This window comes from Zootoca vivipara, chromosome 5, assembly GCF_963506605.1.
Source record: "Zootoca vivipara chromosome 5, rZooViv1.1, whole genome shotgun sequence".
Taxonomy (NCBI): domain Eukaryota; kingdom Metazoa; phylum Chordata; class Lepidosauria; order Squamata; family Lacertidae; genus Zootoca; species Zootoca vivipara.
This window is the reverse complement of record NC_083280.1, coordinates 11,323,202-11,335,503: the sequence shown is the minus strand read 5'-3', so window position 1 is coordinate 11,335,503 and position 12,302 is coordinate 11,323,202. Positions and strand designations below refer to the sequence as shown.

General features: G+C 40.9%; 1 protein-coding gene across 4 annotated transcripts in view; it reads left to right on the top strand.

Moving 5' to 3' along the window:
• The window catches only part of PIK3CA (phosphatidylinositol-4,5-bisphosphate 3-kinase catalytic subunit alpha), a 52,325-nt gene extending 40,208 nt beyond the window's left edge, over positions 1–12,117 (top strand). For 3 of the 4 annotated variants that reach the window (XM_035132836.2, XM_035132839.2, XM_035132838.2), the window contains 4 exons: positions 376–546; positions 2,183–2,300; positions 2,773–2,924; positions 4,329–12,116. In XM_035132836.2, coding sequence (XP_034988727.1) covers positions 376–546; positions 2,183–2,300; positions 2,773–2,924; positions 4,329–4,599 — 712 coding nt within the window. In that variant the 3' untranslated portion in view covers positions 4,600–12,116. Of the gene's footprint in view, positions 1–375; positions 547–2,182; positions 2,301–2,772; positions 2,925–4,328 lie in introns of all 4 variants that reach the window. The other variant, XM_035132840.2, reaches the window with a different exon arrangement.
• Positions 12,118–12,302: the final 185 nt, after the last annotated feature.

Below are 12,302 nucleotides of genomic sequence, written 5' to 3'. Positions count from 1 at the left end.
CATGATTTAATGTTCTTGCATGTATTCACCATTTTCCTGGGCTAGGATCCAAAAAGTGACTTTGTACATACACAGTGGGATATTTTGCATGAGAGAGCAGGCCCATTCCACACCACAAACTGCTTTCTAAACTCCTTTCTATTTAAAAAATAACTTGTCATGTAGCCTTGAGCTGCTGTTCTAGAAGTGCAAGTCCAATGTTGCCCTGGGGGGCTGGAATTAATTGTGTAGTAGTTCTTTAAATCCTGGCCCTGCTGGTTGTTTATCCAAATGACTTAAATGTTTGATTATTACATAGAGATTTCAATTTCTGTGTGTTTTGTTTGATGGCCATTAGAATGTCTTTAAAAAAAACAACTCACATTGCTCTTCTAGGATGCTGCCTTATGGTTGTTTATCTATTGGCGACTGTGTGGGGCTCATTGAGGTTGTGAGAAGTTCGCACACAATCATGCAGATCCAGTGCAAAGGTGGCCTTAAAGGAGCACTGCAATTCAACAGCCATACATTACATCAGTGGCTCAAAGACAAGAACAAAGGGGAAATGTGAGTTGAATTTTAATTTTCCCCCTCTTATTCTTTCTTTGATGGAAGCCTAATAATATTTTGGTCCCCTTCTGTTTTAAGCCACAGTATTTTGTAACTGAAGTATGGGCACATCCAGAGGTTAGATTCCGACAAGACCTTGTTCATTTCTTTCAGGGCATGTTAATGTTTTCTTGGGACAGCAAGCTCCTATACTACCGTATATCACAGGCTGCTTTTAAGTCTGCCAAGTCTCTGAAACAATCTGCTGTGCAATGTGGGAGGACACCATGTTGCTTGAATAAGTGAAATCCCCAATGAATGAGTGGCTCACATGGTTTTATGGGTTGTGGCTGCGATGTTTAGTTATGTTTTTTAGGATGATGAAGCAGTTAGTTCACACCACCTTCTAACTGCAGACATTAATGAACCTACGTTCCTAACTGGTCTCCTCCAGTTTTCTGATGGGAAAATCCGGCCACTGTGTTTTCCCATGGTTTTTCACTTTCCCAAGTGGTAGGAAGTTATAAGCGCAGCTGCTACGCTTGCATTGTGAGATGCAGGTGCTCAGGACCTCTAGTGGCATGGGGGAGCAGACATAAAATAATCTTTAAAGTAGCACCAAGATGCCATTCCAAAATGATCCCTTCTTGCCCTCCAGCTACAAGACTACATCAGCCACCAATCAGAAGTATGGTAGGTAGAATGTGTGTGATAGCTGTTACGCACCAAACATCAAAATGTATCATTCCTTATTTATGCAAGTATCTTCTAGCCTCAGTGCCCATGAAGGAAGCATATTTGCATGTTAACTAACACATCACCTACAGAAAAGGTGGAAACTGGTGGTGCATCTAGGAAATCTTGGTCTCTCATCTTAATGGTCTTATAGTGGGCCCTCTGTGGAGTGATGTGTATTACTTCACTTACTTCAAGATTAGGTAAGCCAGCCCTGCTGTGTTCACTGGCTCTCCTGCTCATTCTGCTGAGCAGGGCCCTGGATTTCTTCCCAAAGCCGTACCTGTAAAGCATCACTGGTGGAAATGTCACCTGGTGCAAAACAAATGCTGATGGATTTGAACGGATTTTCTCAAATTGTAACCTATTGTAAAACAAACTGCACTTGAGTGCTGATCTGTTTCTGGGCCAAATTTTTAACATTGAAAGTCTTAAGCAGCCTGGATTTTGATTATCTGAGGGAATGCCTCCTCCTGTATGAGCCCTATCAACAATTAAGATCTACCACTGAGATCCTGCTAAAGATTTCATCATCTGTTGAGTCTAGATTGGACTCAAAAAGAAAAAGAGCCTCTTCTGTCATAGCCCCAGATCTTTGGAATGCCAAAGATGGCTCCATCTTTAGTTTTCTTCGAAATAAAGTCAAAATGTTTCTTTTCTGCCTTTTGATAGTTAACTTTATAAAATCTACTGTTTTATTTGTGGCATAGATTTGGTTTCGGATTTCAATAAGGTATACTGTTGATTTTTAGTTGTAAAACTATTTTGAAAAGTTACATAAAATGTTTTAAATAAAAATGCATGTTGAATTCTCCTCCATCCAAAGAGGTGGCTTCCAGGAATACTCATCTAAAGTACATTCCATGTAGTCCTAAACAGTGACACCTGCAATATTTCATGTGTTCTTTGTTCTTAATAGGTATGATGCAGCTATTGATTTGTTTACACGCTCTTGTGCTGGCTATTGTGTGGCTACTTTCATACTGGGAATTGGAGATCGTCACAATAGCAATATCATGGTGAAAGATGATGGGCAGGTAAAAATGTTTACAATGATTATGCCTTTCTATGTGCTAGTATTTGGGCAATGCAGAAGTTTCCTACCGTCATGCTTCTTATAATCAGGAAACACTTTCTGCCTCATATTGGCTTCTGATGAACCTTTTAAGCATCTGCCCTAAAAGTTCTGTGCGTTGCAGAGGCTTTAGGCTAAGATACATATCCATACTAAGTACTGGCCTAAAACACACCCAGTACCCCTGTGCAGCTGTGAGTATCAGTAGCAATTTTATGGTGGTGCCTTTGGAAAGTCTGTTCCCAATACTGAACTGTTCATTGCACTTCTGAGAAATCCCAGGTTCCCTTGGAACAGTGTGAAAGCTGCTGATGCAGGGCTGTTTTGCATATTGACTTTTGGAATGAAATATCAGATCAATATGCAGGTGGGAATATTCTATTCTCTTGGCTTTCCCAGATTACTAATAACCTAAAAATGCATTTTCTTTAAAGCTGTTTCACATTGATTTCGGACACTTCTTGGATCACAAAAAGAAGAAGTTTGGCTATAAACGAGAGCGTGTGCCGTTTGTCTTAACGCAAGATTTCTTGATAGTGATTAGTAAAGGAGCCCAAGAATGTACCAAAACAAGGGAATTTGAAAGGTGTGACATTTTATAATTGAAGTTTTAATTGAAGTTTAATTGTTATAAGCAAATCTTACTATATAATTAATTAGATATTATCTTGAAATACTGAAGGAAAGGGTGATGTTTCTACGGGGGGGGTGATATTTTGAGTGAACTTTTTTTATTTTTTATTGAATTTATATACCGCTCTGTACCCGCAAGTCTCAGACTGCTTCACAGAATATCAGGGCGGTTCACAGAATACAGAACTTTGTCGCTGCTACCTTAATTTTATATGCACAATGTGGATCATAACTTTCATTCATACGTTATTTTATTTAAAAATTATTGTAAGGGTTTTGAAATACAACTAGTGTAATAAAGCAAAGACAATGTAATCCTGGGGTGACTGAGAAGGTGACCACTGGGTGACCTTGGATCATGCAACATCTCTTAGCCCAGGCATCCCCAAACTTCGGTCCTCCAGATGTTTTGGACTACAATTCCCATCATCCCTGACCACTGGTTCTCTTAGCTAGGGATCATGGGAATTGTAGGCCAAAACATATGGAGGGCCGCAGTTTGGGGATGTCTGTCTTAGCCTAACCTACCTCACAGAACCCATGTACACCAACTTGAGCTCCCTGGTATATAAATGTAATAAGTAAACAGGGAGCTCCTGGAAAACATGGTGCACATCTAAAGAGCTACAAGCAACCAACTGCATGCACGCATGAGGATTTTGAAAGCATCCCACACACTCCAAACACATTTTCTCCAAAGAGGTTTTCCCTAAACACCATGGAATAAAACCACAAGCCATGTGTGTGGGGTTATTGGTTTATGTAGTGGGGGTTGCTCTTATTTTTATTAGGTATTTTTTGTTTTTATCATGTGTTTCTAGGTTGTGAACCACCCTGAAATCTACGGATGCAGGGTGGTATACAAATTTAATAAACAATACTCCTAGAATGGGAAATTGGCATGTTCCTCCTCATGTATATCTCAGAACGTGTAGCCTGTAACCTGTAATAACGGGCCAAGCAGAGCAGGAAATGCATGACCAATGTGCACAAATTATTAGATTCTGGATTTAGTAGTTTAAAAGGCCTTGTGTCCTTCATCTCCAGGTACTCTACTCTTAAAATGCCTGTATTTCCAGAACATATTTTTTGAGAAAGCTACATACAGTGAGCGGTATGCTTTTATGATGAAAATCATTGCACAAATTATTTTTTCCTCAATGTGAAAATAGTTTTTTTAATGCCACATAATAAAGAAATGTTGATAGCCTCGTGGCCTTTTCTGTTGATGGCATCATGGCCTTTTCAACTGTAAAGGTCAACTAGCAGCTGTTTCTATGTACTCCTTTTGTTTCATGGTCCTCAAAAACTGTGACATAGGTCTGATTGATATATTTTTTTTCTTTTTCTTTCCAAGGTTCCAAGAAATGTGTTATAAAGCTTATCTAGCAATCCGGCAGCATGCCAATCTTTTCATAAACCTCTTCTCCATGATGCTTGGTTCCGGGATGCCAGAACTACAGTCTTTTGATGACATTGCATATATTCGCAAGACTCTTGCATTGGACAAAACGGAGCAGGAAGCGTTGGAGTATTTCATGAAACAGATGAATGATGCTCATCATGGTGGCTGGACAACAAAAATGGACTGGATCTTTCATACAATCAAGCAACATGCCTTGAACTGAAACAAAAATGAATGTGCTGAAAAACTGATGACCCATTTTGTGGCTGTTTCACTGCACTGTTGGCAGTAAAGATTGGTTGCATCTTAATTGCACAAACCATGAACAGCATTTGAACTTGCAGCAAGATTAAAAAAACAACAACCTCAAAGCTATTTAAATACGTTAAACAGGGTTTCGGAACACTACAGACTGTATTACAAATACAACTTTTCCTGTATCTACAGTCATGTTATGCCTTAAGTCCAGGAAGGTATACTTCATAGATTTGTTTGTTTGATTGGGGAATCTGTGCCGAGCATTAAAACCAGTCGTTCACATGTTCCAGTTGGTCTGGTGAAAATTGGGCCCATGTAGGTTTGCAAAAGAAGGAAAGCTTAGCAATATTAATTGCTCCTGAGAGTTTTCCTCTCCCATGAACTCCAGTCAGTAAATTAGAGAAGATTGTGCCTTCTTAATGTCAGATATAATTGATGGATTTTAGAGTAGCAATTTTCATTTGACTATTTCAGACAAGTTATTAGGTGTAGATCTTAAGATTCTGCTGGACAGTATTACCGGTAGTAGGGTTTCAATGATCACCTCTCCCACCACCTCAAACGTCTGGCTAGTGGAGAGGATTGGGTTTAGTGCAACACTTTCAGATTTGATTTTTTTTTCTAACCTAAACCTCAGTACATTTTTTTCATGCATGTTTTTCAGAACCTAAAAAGAGGTGAGTTGTTAGAATTAAAGATTATTTTTATAAAGGTTATTTATATAACAGAAGCTATTAATATATAATACTTCCTTACATTGATTTGTCCAATTTTGTCATTTTAATTTTGTAGATCATTTCTCTAAGAGCCTACTTGTATAAGCCGCTAGGCTGATGTTGTGGTTTGTGGGATCATATTTAAAGATCCTTCTGCTGGTCTGGGGCATGAGTTGTCCATGTGTTCTTAGGCGTGACTCTAAGGCCCTACACCAAGCTCACTTCTGGCAGGAAGGGGTTAGGAACTTTCCAACAGGAAGCTTGGTAGAGCAGCATAGCTGCACCCCACTATTTAGTACGCTGTTTAGTTGCACCAGCACAAACTTCTATTCCTGTGGTTGACCCTCTATAACAAGGCTCATTTGTTTGCTTGGAAGCGGTTTTCTGTTGAAATCTGTGGGCTTCGTTTCCAAGTAAACACACTTTAAGACTAGAATGTCCAACTCCATTGTCTATAGCGTTCTCAAATTTTGATAGTGAGTTTAAGTCAAGCAACAAACCCTTGCTGAAATTCAAAATTGACTTGGCAGATCAATGGTAATCCTTTGCTTGGGACCAGGTCGATCAGTGGGAATGCAAAGACTTTGACTTTGACTTTGTCTAAGTGCTCCCAAGGAGCAACATTCTCTTGCAAAACCTCTTTGATTGGCTTTCAGTACTCTTGTTCAGCATAATCAGAAGAGAGACTTGCATGGATTAGGAAATGAGGGGAGGGGAAGACGAGTACCCTTCACCCTCTGCTTTTTCACCCAGTGCTGGCACACAGATTAAGATCAGTTATTGGAAAAGCTTTTGCTTCCACTAGTAACTGTTTTTACTTCCAACGGAAGTATAAACAGAAGGTTTTTACTTCTAGTGGAAGTATAAACAGAACGATAACTTGCAACAAATGCTTCCAGTGCCAATTTCAGCTCTGGTATTTTAGGGTGGAATGAGGCCCCACATGTCTTCCTTCAAATACTATCTCAGGCAATACTCTTCAAATGATATGCTGGGCATTTTGTTAATCCTGGACTTTGGAGTCCATCTCTGTCTTAGCCCTCTTTCTTGGACTGTTAAACAGAAGCTGCTTAATTGCAGTAACCAACATACTAGAAAATCACTGTATTTTCAATCTGATCACTAAATGGTCCTTTGTACTGCAAGAGACAATAGTCCATAGCATGCAGAGCTAGCAACCAATACTTTATACCTGTTTGTGTGCTTGTGTGTGTGTGCGTGTGTGTGTGTGTACATATATATATATACATATATATATATCTGTATATATCTGTCTTTAAAACAACAAAACTTATACAACTAGCAGAACCATTGGTACAACTTATTCCAAAATGTCTTTTTTAATAAGGCCAGGTATTTTGAGCCCGGGATATGTAAGGTGCCATTTCTTCCATAATAATGTTATTGTCTCACTTGACTCACAGCATCTGAAAATGTTTCAGAAATTTGGATATTTGAGTTCACTTGCCTTTTCTTCTGTCTTTCAAATCTAGGTATTACTTTGAGTGCAATACCAGTTTGAACATAATTTGCTGACGTTAGGTCATTATAAATAAATTTGTATAGACTTAATGGACAAGAGGCTATATTTCTTCAGCAAGATAAATATTAAGTAGGCTGCTTGTTGTTGAACTTGAAAGGGGAAAAACCACCCACCATGCTGAGTGTTCTTATTTTTGTGGATACAGATTTGCAGCTGCAGAGGTAACATAACTGTTACCAGGCAGCCCTGGTGAAAATTACAAATACACTCTTCTTGAAAACTAATATCGATACAAATAATGCCAAGTGGGTTTGTAGAAAAACAGCTAATGCTAGACTGATGGAAATAGAGACATATGAATTATCTGACTTGAGGTGGAGAGAAGACTGTTAGTCAAAAGTCACTGGATCCCAGCCAATGTGCTTGTTTTCTTCTCTGTGTTGCCTTGTATATGATTGTCATAGAGATAGATAGATAGATAGATAGATAGATAGATAGATAGATAGATAGATAGATAGATAGATAGATATGAATGACTCTTAGGCTGTAGTCAACAGTTTTGCAGCTTTTGGGGATCTGCTCACTTGGGAATAATGATAAACTTCATGCTGTGATATTTTTATAAGAACATAGACCCTGTTTTATAACAAGTCAGTCAATGGATCCACCTAATTCATTAATTTTTATGTGAATAGGCAGCCCTGTCTAGGATTTTTTTTATTGTCCTTTCTTGAAACACCAGGGATTGAACCTGCAAACTTCTGCAGACAAAGCATGTGTTCTACCACTGAGCAGTGACCCTTTCGCAATCCATATCCTACTCATTTAGCAATTGTAATATATTTTACCATACAGAATATCATCATCTTTACTTGTGTTCTAGTTCTCCACACTTAAAAAAGGTCAATGAGCAATCTTGTCTGGTTACAGAAGCCTATGACATCATTTCTGGCAAGCTTTTGTTGAGTTCAGGTGGGTGGTTGCAAATTCTACCTTTCAAGACTATGAAGATTAAGGTTGGGTTTTTTTTTGCAGGGGTGGGGAATGCATAATGTCTGCTGAAGACTTAAACCATTTCAAGGCTTCTTGGAAAGTGCTGACCACCTAGTTCCTGGCTGTATGGTGCCAGCAATCTGAAGTACTTAGGAAGGAGATACACACACACACACACACACGCACACACACACACACACACACACACACAGCTGTTAAAATCTGCTGTTCCATTGATACTTCTGTGGTTGGGTTTGGGCCTTGAAGACGGGTATAATGGTCTAAAGATTCAAAATTGGGTTTAGTAAGTACAAAGTAAAACAACTTTTACTCTTTAAACACCTTGTAAGAAACCAGCTTTCTGGGAGTGATACTTTGAGAAGTGAGGGGCTGTTCCCCAACTAATGATGTTATTTCCCTGTCTTTTGCTTCCCTTTTTCTGAAGATGCTACTACCACAGCTTCAGTCCACCCACTAAAATTGCTTGGGGACCAATTCTGTTGCCATGAATACCACCTGCCGCACTTCTTCCAGAATTGGTCCCCAAGCAACCAACTGATACCCCGCAAAGGGCTGGCCCTTGGCCCAGTTGTTGACCTGACTAGCAGTCGATATATCATTTTTAAAAGGAGAACTGTTTTATTCCTACGGCTCTCCACATCTTTAGATAAAGAGTAGCCAGTATATGTGGTGAAAAGAAAGTTTTATAAACATGTTTTGCTACGTCAAAATCAAGTGATTTGTCATTACATGGGAAAGACAACAAGCCCATGTATTTTATGGACATGAATGAAAATTAGATGAAAGTAGTTCACTTGAGATGGGATTGTCCTTCTCTTAGTATTTGCTGTTTTTTAATGGAGAGCCATGTAAAACAGGAGTGTCTGCTGACATTTTTTGTTCCTTATAATCTGCATGCTCAGTGTTTGATCTCTGTATTTTTCTCCAGTTTTAGTGTCTGCACAGATTACAGACCATGGCTGGACCCGTCTATACAGAAGGAAAGCAAGAACCATGGTCCCACTCTGAATTCTTCCCCACCCAGCTACTTTTTGCTTTTTAAAAATTAAGAGATGGAAGATCTAATCACGACGCTTCATTGCCTCATCCAGTCTGGCCCTAAACTTACCTATTTTCTGATTTGGAGTCATATGTTACATTTTTCCAAACTTTCTTTGCAATAAATGTGATGCACTTTTCTCTCTTTGCTTGTGTAACTGGCTGTAACATATCAAGTAGGCTGGTTGCATAGATTACGCTTCCCCACCGCTTGAGAATAACCAACTTGCTAGGCATTTAAATGCTAGATGTAAATGATTCCAAAATTAAGATACACAGAGAGAAAGATTGGAGGGAATAATCTGAATTTTAAAGGATGTTCCAGTGATGAATGAGATCTTGAGTATTACTGAAGAGCTGTAAATAAAAACAACATAATATGAATATTTAAAGTAGGTGACTGCTAATTAATCTGAAAGTAACAAGCTTATTGTGAAACATTTCTACATGTAACATAGTAATGCATAGAGTTGCTGCATTTTTAGCTCCAATTTCCACCTACGTCAGTGCTAATTGACATTTAGCAGCTGTGGAGGCTGGTCCATTAGGGCATGTGGGCAACTGCCCCACCAACTACAGTCCGACCTAAGCCTGCCTTCCTTACATCCAGTCCAGGAGGTACCACAGTCCTACCATTGTGGACCTTAGCAGGGAGGAAGATGGGCGAAACTAGAATTAGTTGCCTCTAGCTCCACCCAAGTCCCAAGAGGACTAGCCACCAAGATAATCATACTCAACATCTATTTAGTGTCTTCTATTTGTTAGGTGCTGTATCAAGAGCCCTGCAAGCATGATGTGGATGAGACTGGATTGAAAAAGAGGGCAGTGCCATTTAACAACTATAGTAACTAGGGGGTTCCAACCATTGGGGGCCAGTGGGTATATCTGGAATTTTGAGAAAGGTCTGTGGGTGCCCGTCAGAAAATGGCTGTTGGGTGTGTAGAAGAGGCTGAGCCAGTGCACACAGGAACTGAGTCAGAAGAGCAAGCTATCTCCTGCATTGTGGGTTTTTAGGGAATATTTACTGAGACCTTTTGCAGGCACAGTAGGAGGTTCTGGTGGGCACCCTGAGGTCTGCGGGTGCTGCGTTGTCAATCCCTGACTTTGAGGGACACGAAAAAGGCAATAGAAGATAAAAGATGGACCAGAGTGATTTAATTACAGGTCTTTTTCTCTTTTTTTTAGAGGTGGTGGGACTTGAAAGAAGCAGAGGAAGCTAGCCAGAGCAACAGAATAGATTTAGAGGTGTGGCCATGGAAGAGTTAAAAGGGAATTGCAGAAGAATATGAATAATCTGAAAGGGGGGGGAATAGCATAAGCGAAGAGAGAAATAAATGGCTATGCTGCTTTTTGGCCAATACTGTAACTCTCAAACCACTGCCCTGGAATTTTGGTGAAGAGTGGTTAAGATTTTAATAATAATAACAATGTATGTGCATGGTTACATATAGGGGGTTAAGGGAGGGGTAGTATGTCTGGTGGAGGAAACATCATGCTCCTTCTGGGGTAGTTTACCCACCTTTGGCCACAGCATGCACTCTCCTATCACCTGTGGCTTCTAGAAGCTGTCAGCATGTAACAGCAGCCACCTGAACAGCAGATTGAGCAGACCCACAGCTCACCTGATCACCATCTCTGTCACTAGTGAGATGCATTGTATTTCTATTTGAATTTTAATAAATGTTTCTAAATTTGTGTCTATGAATATAAATTAGCCTATGGAGATTTATGTCCTCTCTCATTCTTTTTTGTAGGGTGAGGTTTTCTCTCTTGGAAAATATGTAAGTGGCCAACCTTTGTAGATTATATTAGCCCGTTTGTAAAACCAGGAAACGGTGATCACAACACACTGCCTTGGATTAAAGTGAAATGAGACTGCAGCATAGAAAGGGGCACTGCAGAAGCAAGATTCCTATGCAGAGCCTTCTCCTGCCATGGCTGTGATGCGATATGAGGCATGTTGTTTTAAAAAGCCCTTTGGCCTTGCACTGCTGTAGCACCTATGATCTAGCTATTACAAGTCTAGGTATGTAGATACAAGTGCAGTATAAGAATGCATGCAGAATATTTGCCTATTACAAGGAACAGCTTTAACAACTATGAGATGCTTTTAGTGGCCTTGCAGCTTCAAGTCCAACTGCCAAAGCTGGACACTGATCTGACTTCAACACACACCTCCTGCCATTGTTGGCACCTGTTTGTCTTGAGAGACAATGGAGTGTGCCTCTGGGGGTGAAGTCAAACCACTGTGTTAGCAGCACTGAAGTGACTTCCCTGGGGTACAAGCCTGGGCAGCATGTATAAAGGTCCTGGGCTGCCCAGATGACAACACTCCCATCTTGGCCTTGCTGATGAGGTCCAAAGGAAAGCAGAGCAATATGTTTCCTGGAGGTGTACAAGACGCCATCTGACTTAGGAGCTCCATTCTAGGTTTATGTAGGGTTTACTCCTTAGCCCAGGCATCCCCAACCTGCGGCCCTCCAGATGTTTTGGCCTACAACTCCCATGATCCCTAGCTAACAGGACCAGTGATCAGGGATGATGGGGATTGTAGTCCAAAACATCTGGAGGGCCAAAGTTTGGGGATGCCTGCCTTAGCCTTTTCTTCTGAAGATAATCCGCAAGGCAGCGGAGGTTTAGGATCAAGAGTTTTTCTTCTCCTAGATGGGCACCCTTCCCAGGTTGACTAGTCCCATCTGCCCCTCATTTCCCTCTACAGCATGAGCAGAAACCGCCTTCTTGACCGCTGGACCAACTATTGATTTCATCCGCCGGAGCCTGTCTTCACATGCAGGGAAAGTCCCTAACTCACTTAGGGGTTGAGACCCATTAGCTACCCTCACTTGGTTTAGCTGGCCAGTTGAAGCCGTTCCTGGGCTGTGGCTGCTGTCGCATGCTGGCAGCTTCTAAGAAACCACAGGTGAGAGCTGAGTGGAGGGTGGGGACCAAAGGTGGACAAACTACCTCAGGAGCGTGATGTGTCCACCACCAGCGGTACTGCCCCTCCCCTAATGCTCCATACACCACCTGCCATACACTTCAACCAACATTCAGGGATGTGAAATCTAGGTAATGGTCAGGCAACCATACAATTGCCTTGCACTCATTGGTGAATTAATTCCAACATTCTCTGCAACTACTCACATAATTGCTTCATCTCCTAGGCCAGGCTTCCTCAAACTCGGCCCTCCAGATGTTTTTGGCCTACAACTCCCATGATCCCTAGCTGGCAGGACCAGTGGTCAGAGATGAGGGGAATTGTAGTCTCAAAACATCTGGAGGGCCGAGTTTGAGGAAGCCTGTCCTAGGCCCTGGATCAGTGAGGGGGGATGAGGAATCTGCTTCTGCTGTCCCCTTGCATCTAGATTCCATCTCATTCTAGTAGTCAATGTTGCTCTGTTCCTTTAAGCTTACCTG